Raw genomic sequence first — 19,027 nt, forward strand, 5'->3', positions numbered from 1 at the left:
GAATCGCCTCAGGGTCTGATTTCCTCACAGATATCAAACACTATCAACTTAGTGATAAAAACAGTACCAACAGATAAGCTTTCCATAGAATCTTCCTCAGATTTGACGGCTTCCAGATTTATCTCCCAAGAAACAGAAGAGGCTGGCCTTGCAGGAGGAGGACCCGCCGCGGCTCCTCTGAAGATGCTCGCATTCACTGCTGCCTAGGAGCTGGGCAGAATTCATCCCGGCACTCAGATCAGGAAACAGAGGCAGAGAGCGCTAAAGCCACAGGTAGAAGAGGCAAGATTTAAACCCCCCAGCAGACACAAAGCAGCCGCATTTCTGATCCAAAGCACTACCCCAGGGTTTGGGGGGTGGGGGGGAACCACATGTGGGAACGTAACATGAAAAAGGGATTTCCAGAGAGACGCCGCTGAAAGACGGTCCTTAGCGTAGAGACAAAACCCTAAGCATCGTGGAAACGACACCTCCGCCCAGCAGGCTCCCCGAGACGCAGACTAACGTCTCCAGCCTAAACGTCCAGTCAATGAGAGCCAGCCGACCGACTGCCCAAGGGAGACAGGGAGCGCGTCGAGGACGAGGAGGGGCCCGTTCTCTTTCTCCGGGCTCGGCCCGACACCGGCCTGGGTTCGCGAACCTGGACGCGGGTCCTCCGAGCATCCCCAGCGCAGAGAGGAGGCTGAGCCGGGTACCAAGGAACCCTAAGGCGCCCCCGACGAACGAGCGCCTGTCACCTGCCCCGCGATCCACCAGAGCCCCTCTCCCCTTCGCGCAGGCGAGACGCGGGGCTCGTCCCCGCCCCGACACCGCTCGCGCCCCCGGGCGCCGCCCGCGCGCCCCCCCCACCCCCGCGCCCCCCGCGCCCCGGCCTCACCTCCAGCCGCAGGGACGCCCCGCAGCCTCGCAGGAACTCGCGGATGTTGCTCAGGCACTCGCCCTCGCTCCGGGGCTCCGGGTAGACCTGCAACACAGAGCACAGGCGCTGAGCGCCGCGCGCAGGCCGGGCGCGCCCCGAGGCGAACCCGCCGCGGCCCCCCGCGGACGCGCACGCCCCTCGTGCAACCAGGCCGCCGGCCCTGCGGCCCGGCGCGACCCTGGCCGCCCCCCGGCGCCCGCGCGCCCGGCCGCCGCCTCTCCTCACCCTTTTTCCTTCCTCCCGGCTGCACCAATCTCCTCAGGCCCCTTCCCTGACCAGGAAGTGGAGCGACGGCGGAAGTGACGTCTTCAGACCGCGCCCCGGCCAGCCCCCCCCTCACGCGACCCCTTCCGGCCTCCGCCTCTCTGGCGAGGCCTCCTCGCCCTCGCCTGGCTCTCAGCCTCGGATGCAGCGCACCGGACGCGTGCCACGCGCGCGCTCCTCCGTCCCCGAAAGCTGGGGCTTTTCCCCGACGCGGCCCCGCGGACGCAGCCCGCCCGCCCAGCGGGGACCCGGGACAGCTTGGCCTCCGCCGCTTCAAGCAACAACGAAGGGGCTGGCGAGAACCTGTTTTTTCTTCAGTTCTTCCCCGCCCCCGGCTCGAGGGGGGAAGGGGGCTAGAATTCTACTAGATGATTTAAACTAATTAGCAACGTAAATTATGCATGTTGGGATTAAAGCGCAATGTTTTCTTCTAAACATGGACCATGTGTTACTCGTCAGCGCGAAGGCTGCTGGAGATAAATGGTGGCAACTGCAGCCTCCATCACAGGAGACGAGCGGCGAGGGCTCCCGCAGACAGACCTTCGGTGCTTGGTCCAAGGCAGAGCTGTAAAGGCCACCGCCACGCGTGTAAGGAGTTACTAACAACCTCCCACGGCAAGAAACGAAGGAAACCAAGAACAGCAGCAATTACGCAGAACAATCAAGGGAGAAGCCTGAGACTTCAGAAGAGCTTTTTGTTGTTCTGAACGACACATGAAGGCTTTTTACACTGAAGTGTCATCGGGAATTCGAGCATTCAGGACGCTCAAGACATTTTTGTCCTTCTGTCCTCTAGGGTGAAATCTCGACATTGCATCAGGCCTCTCACAGGAATACTGTAGTTTCCTGTCAAAGTGCTCAGGGCTTCTAAAATTACAAAAGAAAACCAGGGTGTTAAGCAGTGCAAAGATGGAGGAAATGAAACTCTTTTTCTCCCCTTAAAGTTTAAAAATTCCTAGAGAAGTGCCAACATATTTCCCTCCAAATACTGAACAGATTTGTTTTTTCCAGTGGAACAGCAAAACCAAAGCTGCCTTCTAGCCCCATCTACTCCTTCCTCGCACGCCCTCACAGTCAGCCCTCATTCATGGATGCCGTATTTGCAAATTGGCCTACTCGATAAAATTTATGTGTAACCACAAAATCCGTATTTGCAGCACTTTCTCAGCCATTTATACATGTGCAAAGCAGCAAGAAATTTGAATTTCCTTATTCACACGTTCCCAGCTGAATTTGAACAAGGGCATGCTATGCCATCTTACATTAGCTCATAATGGAAACAAACGTTCTTTCCGATATCTACTGGTGCTACGTTTTTCACTTTTTTTTTTTTTGCTTTGTCTTGGTGATTTCACTATTTTAAATGGCCCCCAAGCATAGTGTTAAAGCACTGTCCAGTGTTACTAAGCACAAGAAGGTTGTGATGTGCCTTACAGAGAAAATACATGTGATAGATAAACTTCATTCAGGCCTGAATTATAGTGCTACAGGCCCCGAATTCAACAGTAATGAGTCAACAATATGGTACATCTAGAAAAAGGAAGAAGATATTCGGAGATTACATGAACCCACTCTGGAAAGTGCCAAAGTAACCTTTATAGTGCATGATGTAGCTGTGGGAAAGATGGAATAGCAACTAAATTTGTGGATTCGTGAGATGACAAGCAATAAAAAGAGCATAGTAGACAGCATTGTTGTGAGGCTGAAAACCAAAGAAATGTACACTCATCTTACCCAGGGCCAAGACAATGTTAAACCCTTCTCAACTAGTGAAGGTTGGCTTGCACAATTCAAAAGGTGATACCACATGAAAAATGTTAGACTTGCAGGCAAGCCAGGTTCTACAGATCAGGAGGCAGCAGAAAAGTTTAGAAAATACCTGCTAAGTGTTACATATTAAAAAGGTTATACAGAAGAGCAGGTTTTCAGTGCTGATGAAACTGTCTTATTTTACAAGCATGCTGGCAAGTGAGCCTGTGAAATGCAAATGGCCTCCAAAGCTCCTGGCTTTAAATCATTCAAAGAATGGGTAACCTTGCTATTATGTGCAGTCGCCAAGGGTGACGTTAAGAGAAAACCCCTCATGGTACACAGAGCACAAAGCCCACGAGCATTCAGAGGGAAAACCTTGAACCATATGCCAGTCCATTGGAGATAAAACAAAAAAGCATGGATGGCATCTGAAATATTTCTGGGAAGGTTCCACAACTGCTTCCCAAAAGCTGAACACTATCTCCATGGCAAGAACCTTGCCTTCACGGTTTTATTAATCTTGGATAATGCCCCAGTTCATTGCTGTTAAGAGCTCAAAAATGCCCACCCTGACACAGAAGTTGTCCTCATGCCCCCAAACATGGCATCTCTCCTCCAAGCCCTCAATCAGGGCATGATAAAAGCTTTCAAGGCACATTATGCCAGGGAGCTTTAAGCAAGGCTTTCGAGGCTCTCAGCACCAACAAGAAGACCACCATACTGGAGTACTTGGAAGTCAGTCACCATATGCAACATTATTGCATATCAGCACAGCCTGGGACAGTGTCAAACAGGCTACCATCAGCAATTGCTGGGGAAACATTTGGCCAGACTGAAAATTTTTTAAGGTTTTGAAGATGTCACAGAAAATATGAAGAATAGTGTCAAAAACATAATGCATATTGCACAACAAATGAGTGGAGAGGGTTTCCATAACATGAAGGAAGGCGACGGAGGAAATTTGGGAAGAGACAACAGCAGAACCCATCAACCAAGACTCAGATGAGATGGCAGAATAAGGTTTTGAAGTCAGTGATGATGAGGACGGTAGTGCAAGTCAGCCTGAGACTGTGAGAATCGTCCCTCTTACAGCAGCCAAGGTGGCGGAATGGCCTTCAGCCTTGGAAGAAATTTTCAATGACATGGAAAATGGGGACCCTGTGCCCAAACGCCACCTCACATTTAAGCACCTTGCCTCAACTGCATTCATCTCTTATACCAAAACACGTAAAGATATGAGGCAAAAAGCCAAGCAGACAGAGCTGAAGCAATTATTTCAAGTCTGATTGGGAGGGAAAGTTGTTGACACCATCAGCAAGCTGTGAAAGCCAAACTCCTGGGGCAGGGCTGCCAGGCCACCCTCCTTGATGTCTTCCTCTCCTGCCCAGGGAGCTTCACCACTTTTCCTGAGTTTCCAGTGAAGTAAAAAGAAATTGTGTCTGACTCTTTGCAACCCCATGGTCCATGGAATTCTCTAGGCCAGAATACTGGAGTGGATAGCCATTCCTTTCTCCAGGGGATATTCCCAACCCAGGGATCGAACCCAGGTCTCCCACATTGCAGGCGGATTCTTTATCAGCTGAGCCACAAGGGACAAGTTTCCAAGGGGCAAGCCAGCATTGAGGGGCTTAACTACATCGTGCACTGCCCTGCCACATGTCTCACAGCTCCATCAACAGTGAGGTGGTTTCTGTACATTTGTAAATGTTTAACCTTCAGTTAACACTGTTTTGGAGGTTTTCTTCCTTGTGTTACACTGTACTGTCCAGTATGCATGTGTGTGTGTGTGAGCAGTGGACATGTGTACTTTTTAGAGCAGTCACCCTATGGTGACATTAGATAATACTATCATTGAAATAGTGTTTTCTTATGAAGATACATGGCATGTAATTATTTGTAAATATACATGTATATCTTAAATAAGCCATCTTTAAACAGAAACATACCCAAAACAAGATTAGGTATTGATTAGTTGACCAAATGTCATGACCATAGTCTCAAAGGAAACTAACCCTGTATTTCTCCAGGAACAGTGGTTCAGTTGTTGCTAATTCAGTGGTCACGGTGCCCTTGTAGAATGCAGTTACCACAAATAATGAGAATTGCCTCAACATTTAAAACTATTAATCCATAAGGATCTGTTACGAATTCTCTGAGTTCACAAATGATGTAAACATATTTTTCATAAAAATTATTAATTACAAAATGTGAATTATTGTTTGAAAATGTATCTCTTAAGGCAATGTGTTTTAAATGTTTAGTCTTCAGTTAACCCTGTTTTGGAGGTTTTCTGTCCTGTGTTACACTGTACTGTCCAGTACACAGTCTGCGTGTGTGTGAGCAGTGGACATGTGCACTCTTTAGAACAGCCACCCTATGGTGACCACATTACACAATGCCGTCATTGAAATAGTGTTTTCTTAGGAAGAAGGTTTTTTTTAATGGGTTCATTTACCATGGATGATCACTTACTGCTGGAAAGAGATATGAACCAGCACCAGTTCTATTCTATTGGGGTTTCTTATGCAGACACTGAGAAACCTTGTTCATAAATTAAGTGCATGGAAATGGATGGAGTTTTGTTAGGATGTAACTTGATTCTCTGAAACCTTCTGAGTTACATAGCCAAAGTCCTGATACAATCAGTCATAAATAAAAACTTTACCTCATCAGCTAACAGCTTGATTGGGGTCTCCTTCAATTTCTGTGAAAGCTTAAGAAGTACAACCCTGAGCTGTAGCCCACGGTCATCAGAGTCACACCCCTCCCAGCACCAGGGCTCTCTGTGACCCAGCCCGAAGCCCTCCTCCCGGCAGCGTGCACCTTGGGGGCGCAACAAGGGTGAAGTGGGAGAGGGCCGCCGTGAAAGGGGAAGGGCTAGCTGGGCAGCGCCAGGGTCTCCTCGTGCACGGGCAGCTTCCCGGCTCCTCAGAGTCGAGCACAGGTGCAAGCTGAGGACCTAGAACTGGAAATGTGACGGTGGTGCTTTAGTCGTCAAGTCGTGTCTGACTCTTTGTAACCCCATGGACTCTCGCCCACAGGCTCCTCTGTCCATGGAATTCTCCAGGCAAGAATACTGGAGCGGGTTGCCATTTCCTTCTCCATGATGATACAAAAGGCAATACTTAAAAACCACCACCCACCCATATTTTGCTGAAGAAGCGTATGAATGGTGAGCACATGAAAAAGTGTGGCACGTCCTTAGTCATGGGCGAAATGCAATTAAAACCACAGATAACACTCTCCACCCGGCAGACTGGCGAGATGGAAAAGGCTGGCAGTCTCACACACTGAAGATGGGGAGCAGTCGGAACCCCACGCCTGACGGTGGGGCGCTCTGGGAACTGCAGTCTCTCAAGAGTCAGACGTGCCTGAGCCCCAGCAGTTCCTCCCCAAGGCATTTACCCAAGCGGGATGGAAACACGCCCTCCAAAAGCCACATTCGAGGATGTTCCCAGCAGCTTCATTTGCAGCCACCCGAAGGCAGGCTCCCCTGAGTGCGTCTCCCCAGGCGTCCAGAGAGGCACTCCAACAGCTGCCCTGTGCGTTGTCCAGCAGTCCTCTCCCGAACCTCCCAGCACGACAAACTCCAGGCTTTTCCGCCACAAGCTGTAATCTGGCAGAGGCATGCTGCTGCTGTTGCTAAGTCGCTTCAGTCGTGTCTGACTCTGTGCGACCCCACAGACGGCAGCCCACCAGGCTCCCCCATCCCTGGGATTCTCCAGGCAAGAACACTGGAGTGGGTTGCTATTTCCTTCTCCAATGCATGAAAGTGAAAAGTGAAAGTGAAGTCGCTCAGTCGTGTCCGACTCTTAGCGACCCCATGGACTGCAGCCCACCAGGCTCCTCCGTCCATGGGACTTTCCAGGCAAGAGTACAGTCCCAAAAGCATTGTGATTTCCCTTTGAAACACTGCTTTTGTAGTCCCTGTCTGATAAGGGGCGTGTGTGATGTTCTGAGAATCTGCTACAAACTAAATCCCAAGGCAGCACTGAGGTCAGAGGTCAGACCTCAGCACCAGCTGCTGGGCTCCCGCCTCCCCAACTTCTTCTACCACCCACCCCACAGCCAGCACAGCCAGTTCCACTCGCAGTCAGGATAAAGGCGCCCTCAGCGCCTCCTCTCGAACTCTAAAGGCATCCAGAGTCTTAGTTTCCAAAACCGCCACCAGGAAGAACAGGCCGTCCTACCAGCAAGGAATTGCATGGGTTCCAGCTAAGATGGAGGGTACAGGAAACTAACAGCTGGGAGACACCCCGCTGCCTGGGACCCCGGTCCCCAGGAGCGGTGGCTTCCTGGGGCACCTCCACGGCCTTCCCCGCTGCCTGGGCCCCCGGTCCCCAGGAGCGGTGGCTTCCTGGGGTGCCTCCACGGCCTTCCCCGCTGCCTGGAACCGGTCCCCAGGAGCGGTGGCTTCCTGGGGCGCTCCACGGCCTTCCCCACTGCCTGGGACCCCGGTCCCCAGGAAGGGTGGCTTCCTGGGGCGCCTCCACAGTCTTCCCCACTGCCTGGGACCCGGGTCCCCAGGAGGGGTGGCTTCCTGGGGCGCTCCACGGCCTTCCCCACTGCCTGGGACCCCGGTCCCCAGGAAGGGTGGCTTCCTGGGGCGCCTCCACAGTCTTCCCCACTGCCTGGGACCTGGGTCCCCAGGAGGGGTGGCTTCCTGGGGTGCCTCCACGGCCTTCCCCCGCCCCCACTTTGTAAATAGTCTCTTCGTTAAACACTCTTCAACCATCTGTTTAGCGTCATCTGTTTTTCGCTGGGCCCCTAGCCCCAGTGAGCCTCCTGGTGGTTCAGTGAAAAACAGAACACGGTGTCACAGCAGAAGACGAGAACCACTCAGGGAGAGGACTGAGTCAGCCACAGACCTGCCACAGGCCAGTGCGCCAGCCCACCGCACTGCTTTCAGAAAGAGGCGGCTTTGATCCTGACGCCACAGCCTCCTGGTTACAGGACATGTCCTCCTGGGGGCACATGCTGCCTCTGCGTTCAAAGGAAAAAGCAGGAGGAACGTGTGTGGGTGTTCAGAAACGCATGGCCTGTGGTGGAGGCACACGGAGGTAACAGGGGCTGCCTCCCGGGAGGGGAGCGGGGGCCCACAGGACCGAGGCGTGGGGGCCTGCTTGTCACGCTGTGCCTCTCTGCACCCTTTCAATTCTGTCCCACACGCAAGTATTATTAAATAAACATATTTTTTAAAAGAAGAACACTCCACTCTCGTGTCCTCCACAAATAAAGTAGCCCTCCAATTAAAAAACAGCCCACAGAGAGCCCAGCTGTCTGCGCTGGGGTCCTTATAAAGCAGATCTCGACCTGCCCTGCCAAAACACAAGGCCACGCTTAAAACCCTAAATTCCCCACCCAGAAGTCAAATGGGCACTGAGGGGCTCGTCTAACTTGTAACGACCCAGTAGCCATTGCTTCACTCTGACTGGAGTGTGGCTGTCTCCTGCTCAGGGGCCATGCTCATTCTGCACCCAGAGAGGCTGAGGGGAGAGAAAACAGGTCAGCAGAGCCCAGCAGAAGGCCACAGGGCCCTTCCTCCAGTCCCACGGGGGACAGTGAGGCCGCTGCAGCGCCTGGGAACTGGCAGCGAGTTCCAGAGAGTAAACAGCTCCCAGGGCACACAGCCTGGGGTCGCAGGTCGTTTAGGGGAGCCATCGGAGCCTTTGATAAAGCACGGTTTCCTCTGCTTCCCTTCTTCAACACAAGCCCTACTCCCGGGTGGATGCTACGGTCATCTGAGGAGCTGGCTGAGCCTGATGGGCAGCCAGAAATGCAAATGCGCCAAGTGCAGCCTTCCCAGACATGAGGGGTGCCGGGTGGGGACCGGCCAGACTGCACAGCCTCAGTTAGCTCGGGTGTCCCCTGAGGCTCGCTTCCCACAGACTCCAAAAGCACATTTCAAGTCCCTGAGAGATGGTGGCGACCATCTCAAATGCATACCAATGCCAAAAATGGATTTTTTACAATGTGAGCACAGACATTCCCCAGATAACCCGGGCTAAACTCCTCCACCACAGTTGGATTTGACCCTCGCAGGAACGTCAGATCGACAGGCAGGTGTACAGTTACAGCCAAACGAGAGCAACCTGAAAACCAGCACGCCACCTGCCCCGTGTGGCCGTGACCCACACACAGCGTGGCAGAGGTGCGCAGCCCGGCCACTGTACTGCCTCATTCCTTCCCGACACAGGGAAACAGGAGCCCAAGTTCACAAGGGCTTCCCAGGTGGCGCAGTGGTAAAGAAGTCGCCTGCGACGCAAGAGACGTGGGTTCAATCCCTGCTAGATCAGGAAGATCCCCTGGAAAAAAAAAGATCCTCCGGAGAAGGAAATGGCAAGCGGCTCCAGTAGTCTTGCCTGGGAACTCCCATGGACAGAGGAGCCTGGTGGGTTATAGTCCACAGGGTCACAAAGAGTCGGACATGACTGGGCACACCAAGCTCACAAGACAACTTAAACTAGGCCTTGTACTCAGACGTTTGTCTTAACTCTGAAGTCTCACCCGTTCACATGGATTAGCTTCCTTTTTCTTCCCCTCTCACTCCCCTGCTTACAACCCAATGGAAACAGGCATTTTGGACCATAAAGAAAGCTGAGCACTGAAGAACTGATGCTTTTGAACTGTGGTGTTGGAGAAGACTCTTGAGAGTCCCTCAGACAGCAAGGAGATCCAACCAGACCATCCTAAAGGAAATCAGTCCTGAAAATTCATTGGAAGGACTGATGCTGAAGCTGAAACTCCAGTACTTTGGCCACCTGATGCGAAGAACCGACTCATTGGCAAAGACCCTGATGCTGGGAAAGGTTGAAGGCGAGAGAAGGGGACGACAGAGGATGAGATGGTTGGACGGTATAACCAACTCAATGGACATGAGTTTGAGTAAACTCCAGGAGCTGGTGATGGACAGGGAGGCCTGGTGTGCTGCAGTCCATGGGGTCACAAAGAGTCGGAGACGACTGAGCGACTGAACTGAGCTGAACTGAACCCAGAGCCACTGCCGACTTTCTTCGGCTCTGTCTCTGCACTGTTTCTGGTCCTTCCTGTTGGTTTCCTCTTCCACCGCACGCACTTCAGGACGGCTGGCCACGCCCATGCCTGTGCCCACGGGTGGAAGAGCCCGTGCAGAGGCTGTGGTCCCGGAGGGGAAAGTGCTGTGTACCTCTGCAGTGTCCATGCAGCAGCTGGGGCTGAGAGTCCATCTCACTGTTCACTGAACCAAGGTAGGTGAGGTGCGAGCGGGGAAGCTGGAAGAAAACCAGAGGAGCCGCAGGAACTGCAGACAGGCTCATTCTCCCCTGACTGGCACCGCAGCCGTAGCAGCAGACACGCTGTATTCTCCTGTAGTTGACCCAGTAGACACAGCCGCAACAGGGCCGTGACACGGGCCACAGCGTGGACCATAATGCAGCCCCAAGGGCCTGTAGGCACATGTAAGCTTCACGTGGAGCTTACATGTGCCTACAGAACACACGTGGCCCGTGGCCAAGCAGGTACATTGTGACATGCACGCGCAGTGCTGTAAGGGATCCCGCCTGCTACATAACCACGTATTTACAACACGTGGGGCGAGAGGGCCTGACCACCACCATCTTGCCTAATTTGGTCTCTCCCTACAGAGTCCCCGGAGAAGGGACTGGCACCCCACCCCAGGGCTCTTGCCTGGAAAATCCCATGGATGGAGGAGCCTGGTGGGCTGCAGTCCATGGGGTCGCTAGGAGTTGGACACGACTGAATGACTTCCCTTTCACTATTCACTTTCATGCATTGGAGAAGGAAATGGCACCCCACTCCAGTGTTCTTGCCTGGAGAATCCCAGGGATGAGGGAGCCTAGCGGGCTGTCGTCTATGGGGTCACACAGAGTCGGACAGGACTGAAGCGACTTAGCAGCAGCAGCAGCTACAGAGTCCCCGGGCAGGAGCCGGCCCCCAGGAGCAGAGCTGCCTGCTGCCTGAATGGGGCGCTGGGGGCGGCAGGTCTCACAGGTCTGCTCTTTGCCTCATGGACAACCCAGCCTCCTTCCTTCGACTGAGAGGCCTCAGGTTAAGGTGTCCCATGTCCGCAGCCACTGCACTGTCCACCCCCCATCCTCAGGTGTCCGGGAGGGGTCCGGGCCGCCTGCCGTGGCCCTGGTTTACTGCTGTGCCCCCTCCAGCCTCTCCCCACACAGTGAAACAGGGGCAGCAGTGGGGCTTCGGAGGAGCACGAGCCTCCTGCTCAACCAGCCCTCCCGGCTTGAGACCCCGTCTATCACTTTTAAACAGCCTGAGAAGCTGCGCTGAAGCCTCTGGGCAGCAGACGGGACACTCTGGAGACCACCTTGGAGAAGCTTTGTTTTCACCCACAGGTTAGCACGGGGGAGGTTTGAAGGCATGCAGAGGGTGCTGGCTGACTTTGCAGAGAGGCTGAGAAGCCAAACAGAGCCTTCACCCAGGGAAGAAACCTAAATACAGGGATAGGAAACAGCTGAAGACACCCGCTGGCAAGTGCGCCTCTCCATAAATAGCAGCTGAGCCCCTCCCCAGAGGGCAGGCCAGGGGCGGGGCGGCCACAGCCGGAACGCTCCTGCTGTAAAAGCCTCTCGCGTGGAAGAAGCCAGCTGAGACTTCATATTAACGGCGAGTGATAAAAAGGTGATAAAAGATGGTTATCGCCAAGAGGCTGGAGTATCTGCAGAGCACCGGCTGAGTCATGTAGGGTCAAGAGGCTGGAGTATCTGCACCGGCTGAGTCATGTAGGGCCAAGAGGCTGGAGTATCTGCACCGGCTGAGTCATGTAGGGCCAAGAGGCTGGAGTATCTGCACCGGCTGAGTCATGTAGGGTCGTAGCTGTCAGACGTGTAGCCGGGAGACACGTTTTCAAACGGCCACAGACCTTGCTAGCTAAAGACGAGGCTGCCGACGCAGACTCCAGAGTTCTGGATCCTCCATGCCACTTGAGTTGGAGTACGTCCCGTACGTGTACGATTTGCCGGTCACCTCACCCCTCGGCTCAAAACGCTCAGCAGCTCTCTATTCATTCAAGGGTAAAAGCCAGAGTACTTTCAGAGAAGGAAAAGATTAGACACGGACCGGGAGGAAGAGCTCATTTGCAAAACACATGTCCAGTCAAGGGCTTGTACGCAAAACATACAAAGAAGTACTAAAACTCAACAACAAGAAAACAGACGACCCAGTGAAAAAATGGGCAAAAGACGTGACCAGTCTCCTCACCAAAGTGGGCACAAGACGGTGTCTCGCTGTATATCGCTGTTCGCTGAACCCAGGACAGGGAAGGCAGAGCTGGAAGAAGACACCAGGAGCCGTAGGAACCGCACACACACTTTACTGGCAGCAAGGCAGACGTCGTCTCCTCTCTAATGGCTGACACAGCAGTAGCAACAACTACAACTCAGCTCAACGCGATTCTGTCCTGACTTGGCCTCAACTGCAGGAGCTTTTCAGGTGGTGCTTACAGGTCGTTGGGCACACACCGTGCTATAAACGATCTTGGCTGTTATATAACCACGTATTTACGAAACATGGGGCCAGAGTGTGAGGACGTGGGGAGACAGAGCCTGACCGCCACCATCTTGGCTAATTTGCTCTTTCCCTACAGATGGCAACGCAACAGACTGATGAAAAGGTGCCCCACGTCAGCTGTCATCAGGGAAGTGCAGCTCAACACTGCAGTGAGACGCCTCTGCACACCCGTGAGGTCCTCACCAGCCTGGGGCGGCAGCAGCCCCATCCCCACCCGGCAGGAACGCGAGCCAGACACCACGGAAGACGGCTCCTTACAAAACTGAACATGCTCCCACCCAAAGTCCAGCAGTCTTGCTCCTCGGGTAAATTCGCTTTACCCATGAGTTGGAAACATGTCCATGCAAAGACCTGAATATGAATGTTTATAGCAGCTTTATCCATAACTGCCAAAAGCTGGACGTAATCAAGATGCTCTTCCGTAGGTGAGTGAGTAAACAGACTGTGGTCCAGGCAAACAATGGGAGATCACTCAGTCATAAAAAGAAATGAGCAGTCAAGCCACAGGAAGGCACATCAGAGACCTCAATGCACATGACCGAGTGAAGGAAGCCAATCTGAAAACGCTACACACCATGTGACCCTACGCGATGACATCCCGGAAGAGGCAAAACTGCCAGGGACGAGGGGAGGGCATGGGATGGACAGGCAGAGCGCAGAGAAGTCTTAGGACCGTGAACCATCCCGTGTGACAGCGATGATGGACACGTGTGGCATCCAGGCACACAAGTGCACAGCGGGGCGAAGCCTCATGTCCACTATGGACTTTACTCAGTGTATCAGCACCGCGTCATCCACTGCAACAGCTGACACATGCTGATGCAAGACGTTAACAGCAGGGGAGAGTGCGGAGGGCTGGATGGAATCTTCTATGCTCTCTGTTCAGTTTTTCTGTAAACATAAGACTGCAAACACAAGCTGGAATCAAGATTCCCGGGAGAAATACCAATAACCTCAGATATGCAGATGACACCACCCTTATGGCAGAAAGTGAAGAGGAACTAAAGAGCCTCTTGATGAAAGTGAAAGTGGAGAGTGAAAAAGCTGGCTTAAAGCTCAACATTCAGAAAACAAAGATCATGGCATCCGGTCCCATCACTTCATGGGAAATAGATGGGGAAACAGTGGAAACAGTGTCAGACTTTATTTTGGGGGGCTCCAAAATCACTGCAGATGGTGACTGCAGCCATGAAATTAAAAGACACTTACTCCTTGGAAGGAAAGTTATGACCAACCTAGATAGCATATTCAAAAGCAGAGACATTACTTTGCCAACAAAGGTCCATCTAGTCAAGGCTGTGGTTTTTCCAGTGGTCATGTATGGATGTGAGAGTTGGACTGTGAAGAAGGCTGAGCGCCGAAGAATTGATGCTTTTCAACTGTGGTGTTGGAGAAGACTCTTGAGAGTCCCTTGGACTGCAAGGAGATCCAACCAGTCCATTGTGAAGGAGATCAGCCCTGGGATTTCTTTGGAGGGAATGATGCTGAAGCTGAAGCTCCAGTACTTTGGCCACCTCATGTGAAGAGTTGACGCATTGAAAAAGACTCTGATGCTAGGAGGGAGTGGGGGCAGAAGGAGAAGGGGACGACAGAGGATGAGATGGCTGGATGGCATCACTGACTCGATGAACGTGAGTCTGAGTGAACTCCGGGAGTTGGTGATGGACAGGGAGGCCTGGTGTGCTGTGATTCATGGGGTCGCAAAGAGTCAGACACGACTGAGCGACTGAACTGAACTGAAGACTGAAAATAAAGTCTACTGAGTTTTTAAGTCAATGACCTTAAGATGGCTGAGCAGGCCTGCACAGGCAGCTCTTCCATGCCCTCCCTGACCTCACCAGCCAGCCACTACTCTCCCCCAACCCACAGTGAACTCTGCTGTTCCCGGAATTTGCCAGCCAGGCTCCCACCTCAGGGCCTTCACAGAGGCTCTTCCCATTGCCTGAAACTCCCTTCTCCCTGACATCCAGGTCTCGCCTTTGCTCATATACATTGTCTTTGTTTAAACATCACTTCCTGGTACACCTCCCTACCGACCAGATGCAAAACTGCAGCATCACCATAACTGCTGGCACCCCCTGCCCACGATGTCTCCATAGCTCCAGCACAAACATGCAATGCGATCTACGTGTGTGCCCAGAGAGCCTCCTTGCACGTGGAACACACATTCCACACGTAGAGTCTGTGTGATGAGTGCTGGGTCTCAACACCTGGCACACAGTGACAGAGGCACTGAGCATGTTATCTGGTAGGTGAATTGATGGTTTCCAACTTCACTGGCTCTATAGTTTACTCATTATTTAGGGCTTCCCTGGTAGCTCAGACGGTAAAGCGCCTGCCTGCAATGTGGGAGACCTGGGTGTGATCCCCGGGTCAGGAAGATCCCCTGGAGAAGGAAATGGCAACCCACTCCAGTACTCTTGCCTGGAAAATTCCATGGATGGAGGAGCCTGGTAGGCTGCTGTCCATGGGGTTACAAAGAGTTGGACACGGCTGAGCAATTTCACTGGCACTAAGGACCAGAGCCTGTGACTCGAATTGGTACCAGAACCACTTGGGTCGAGCTTCCAAAAATGAAGGTGAGTGATGCTGACAGCAGCTAGAACCAAAAAGGAAGGCAGCTGGTGTAACACGAGAACTGAATATTTGACACAGGAACCGTGCTTAAAAACACACACACACGGAAATATAATATCCATAGACTAAACGACACAGACGTAAGAGACGCTCTGGGTTTTAGCATAAACCCGTAAGCCCTTTCTGTCAAGGCTGACGGATGCATCCTGTTACCGAAGGCCCCGCCTAAGGCCGGCCGCCAGCAACCCAGCGCTCTGAGGGCAGCCAGCACGGGGTCCGGGCTCCGCTCCCCTCCGTGGGCACCAGGCCTCAGTCAGCCGGGCACCGCCAAGCACCAGCCTCTGGCTTCAGGGCCGGCTCCCTGTCACTCAGGATGATCGCTGACTCCAGGCAGGGCCCATAACCAGCTGGCTGGCTCCCTCAGGCCTCACCTCCTGCCCGTGAGGCGATTCCAGCCCCCTTCACCTGAAGGAGATGGCCCCTGAAGGTCACCTTGGCAGTACAGTATCATCTAGAAAAGCAGTGTGCTCTGACCGCACTTGGGTGGCAGGGTTGCCAGAAATTAATTGTTTTCTTCGGTATTCAGTGACAAAGTGCACTTTAAATGGCCTTTGTTGTGCAGTCACTAAGCTGTGTTGGGACTTTTTTGTAACCCCATGGACTGAGCCTAACGGGCTCCTCTGTCCATGGGATTTTCCAGGCAAGAACACTGGAACATTTCCTTGTCCGGGGGATCCTCCCGACCCAGAGGTCAAATTCACATCTCCTGCATTGGCAAGTAGATTCTTTACCACTGAGCCACCAGGGAAGCCCTCTTAATTGGCTACTGAACTGAAAAGCACAGACTCCTCAGTAGTGGTGGAAAGCCAGCACAAGCCACAGACCCCTACAGACCTGCAGAGAGAAGGGGTCCCCAGCCTAAGGACCCAGGCCCACCCTCCGTGGGAGGCAGCAGGAGGGGCCACGGCCCTGCAGACCCCTACACGAAGAGTGTTTTCACCTGGGCCTGGACGCCGCCCAGCCCCAAGTCCACACCTCGGCTGATCTACCTCTCCCCTTAAAAGCCTCAGTTTTAGACAGAGCCCTTACCTACAAGTGTCTCCATATCCTTTGGTAGCTTTTAGTGACTCATCCTCTTATTGAGCTACAGGCCCTTCTAACGCTAATATGAATATTTCAAGGATCCTGCCTTAAGTGCCCTGACTTAAATAAAACAGTCATCAAATCACAAGCAAGCCTCCTGAGCTTGGTCTCTTAATGGAGGCTGTGTTTCTCTTCTGTTTTATACAAGAATTTCTAGAAGTAAACAGACAGGTGAGGAATCCCATTTTGCAGATAAATTCCAAGTGCCCCTTCCAATCCAAGGCAGGATTTCTTTCCAAGCGCTCTACCTCCACGTTTCAAGGCTCCAAAAGCCACCGTGAAGCAGCCTGGGGTCCGCTCTGTCCTGAACTAAGAAGCTCTAGGTGAGGACGTTTCCCAAGTGCAGAGGTGGGGGGGCACACCAGGCCAGCAAGCAGCCCACGCTCCCCTGTGGGGCAGCCGCCAGGTCAGCGAGCAGCCCACGCTCCCCTGTGGGGCACACCAGGCCAGTGAGCAACCCACGCTCCCCTGTGGGGCACACCAGGTCAGCGAGCAGCCCACGCTCCCCTGTGGGGCACACCAGGCCAGCGAGCAGCCCACGCTCCCCGTGGGGCAGCCGCCAGGGCTCGCACCTCCGTTCCTTGTCCTTGCAGCACCGTGCGTGTCATCGGGCTGGCCCCAGGTTACAGCACCGGTGAGCTGATGAGCTCGGGGGCCGTGAGTGGTCCCGAAATGTGTCCCCTGGACCAGCAGCATCAGCATGTCCTGTGCACCCTTGAGAAATGCCCACCCTCCGCAACCTGGACTGTGAAATCAGAAACTCTGGGTGGAGCCCAGCAGTCTGTATCTTCACAAGCCATCCAGGAGGTTCTGGGCACACTCGCGTGTAAGAACCATGTAACCACCTATGCCAAAGGTGCAAAGAGAGGAACCACCACTGAAACACAGGTACTGCCAACTGCGATGTCAGTAGCTTCACTCATAACTTTGATGTAAAACTGTAAACATTTTTATACAAAAATTCATTGTTGGGCAGCTATGCTTCCAGCTCTAAGAAAGGAAAAGGAAACCATCCCAAGCCAGGAATTTCGAGGCATAGGCTCCTCAGTGGAAGTGAGAGGTGGGCAGAGAGGGAAGAGACGTCTTCCTCCTACGTCCTTATCAGCGATACCATCCCCACCACGTGCATGCACACTCAGTCGTGTCCGACTCTGTGCGGCCCACGGACGGCAGCCCACCAGGCTCCCCCGTCCCTGGGATTCTCCAGGCGAGAATACCGGAGTGAGTTGCCATCTCCTCCTCCAGGGGATCTTCCTGACCCAGGGATCAAACCCACATCTCCTGAGTCTCCTGCACAGGCAGGTGGATTCTTTACCGCTAAGCCACTTCATCCTCTCAAAGGAAAAAGACTAAGGAGGAAAAACAACTGATGAGCCCCCATCCCCCACACAAGGACACAGACGGGCGAGTGTGGGTTTATTGCTTTAAAACGGGAAAGTGAAGTGAAGTGAAAGTCGCCCAGCTGTGTCCAACTCTTTGTGACCCCATGGACTAGTCCATGGGATTCTCTAAGCAAGAATACTGGAGTGGGTAGCCATTCCCTTCTCCAGGGGATCTTCCCAATGCAGGGATCGAACCCTAGTCTCCTGCATTATAGGTGGATTCTTTATCAGCTGAGCCACAAAGGAAGCCCAAGAATACTGGAATGGGTAGCTATTCCCTTCTCCAGGAAATCTTCCCAACGCAGGGATTGAATCCCAGTCTCCTGCATTGCAGGTGGATTCTTTACCAGCTGAGCCACAAAGGAAGCCCAAGAATAGTAGAGTGGGTAACCTATCCCTTCTCCAGCAGATCTTCCCGACCCAGGAATCAAACCAGGGTCTTCTGCATTGTAGGCAGATTCTTTATCAAGTGAGCTATCAGGGCAGCCCTTGAGTGGGAAAAACAACACCCGAAAGCTAAACATTGCTTACACTCACTGCGGTTGTTTAGGGACAGTATTCCCAGTAAATACAACTTGATTTACTTTTATCTCCCTTCATTTATTATAATATGTAACGAATTGGGAGTGTTTTCTACATGAGAAAGAGAGCAAGGCCCAGGAGAGATGTGCATATATTCATAAAATTATAAAACAAATAGTCTTTGACTTGAATCTGAACTTCCTAAAAACTGTACATTGACATCCCTAAAAGGCCTTCCCTCCAATGGATCTGGACTCTCAAATGTCGGCAGCACGTCGAGACGGCCTAGAGTGGCAGGTTCTCAACCATCCCTATCTTTACCTAAAAAGCCATTCACTGTAAAATGAATCAAAGCGGGGAGATTCAACACCTGACGTAAATTCATTTATAAGACAGGGGTTTCCCTGGCAGTTCAATGGTAAAGAAGCCACCTACCAATGCAAGAGACAAGAGTTCAATCCCACATGGAGAAAGATCCCACATGCCGAGGAGCAACTAAGCTCAGGGGGCCACACCCCCTGAGCCCAGGCCCTAGAGCCCAGGACCCACACCTCCTGAGCCCGCGCCCTAGAGCCCAGGATCCGCACCTCCTGAGCCCGCGCCCTAGAGCCCGGGGGCCCGCACCTCCTGAGCCCGCGCCCTAGAGCTTGGGGGGCCACACCTCCTGAGCCCGCGCCCTAGAGCCCGGGGGCCCGCACCTCCTGAGCCCGCGCCCTAGAGCTTGGGGGGCCACACCTCCTGAGCCCGCACCCTAGAGCCCGGGGGCCCGCACCTCCTGAGCCCGCGCCCTAGAGCTTGGGGGGCCACACCTCCTGAGCCCGCGCCCTAGAGCCCGGGGGCCCGCACCTCCTGAGCCCGCGCCCTAGAGCCCGGGGGCCCGCACCTCCTGAGCCCACGTGTCACAACTCCTGAAACAAGAGAAGCCGCTGCAGTGAGAAGCCTG

At 53.3% G+C, this 19,027-nt stretch overlaps 1 protein-coding gene across 9 annotated transcripts in view; it reads right to left on the bottom strand.

Moving 5' to 3' along the window:
- The window catches only part of ARHGEF7 (Rho guanine nucleotide exchange factor 7), a 103,981-nt gene that overhangs the window by 74,097 nt on the left and 10,857 nt on the right, over positions 1-19,027 (bottom strand). For 6 of the 9 annotated variants that reach the window (XM_045162536.1, XM_045162530.1, XM_045162529.1 and 3 more), the window contains exon 2: positions 878-964. The exons of 1 other annotated variant lie outside the window; for it this stretch is intronic. In XM_045162536.1, the coding sequence (XP_045018471.1) occupies positions 878-964 (87 nt within the window). Of the gene's footprint in view, positions 1-877; positions 965-1,144; positions 1,481-19,027 lie in introns of those variants that run through there. 2 more of the 9 variants (XM_045162534.1, XM_045162535.1) reach the window with 2 other exon arrangements.

Source organism: Bubalus bubalis, chromosome 13, assembly GCF_019923935.1.
Source record: "Bubalus bubalis isolate 160015118507 breed Murrah chromosome 13, NDDB_SH_1, whole genome shotgun sequence".
NCBI classification, from domain to species: Eukaryota; Metazoa; Chordata; class Mammalia; order Artiodactyla; family Bovidae; genus Bubalus; species Bubalus bubalis.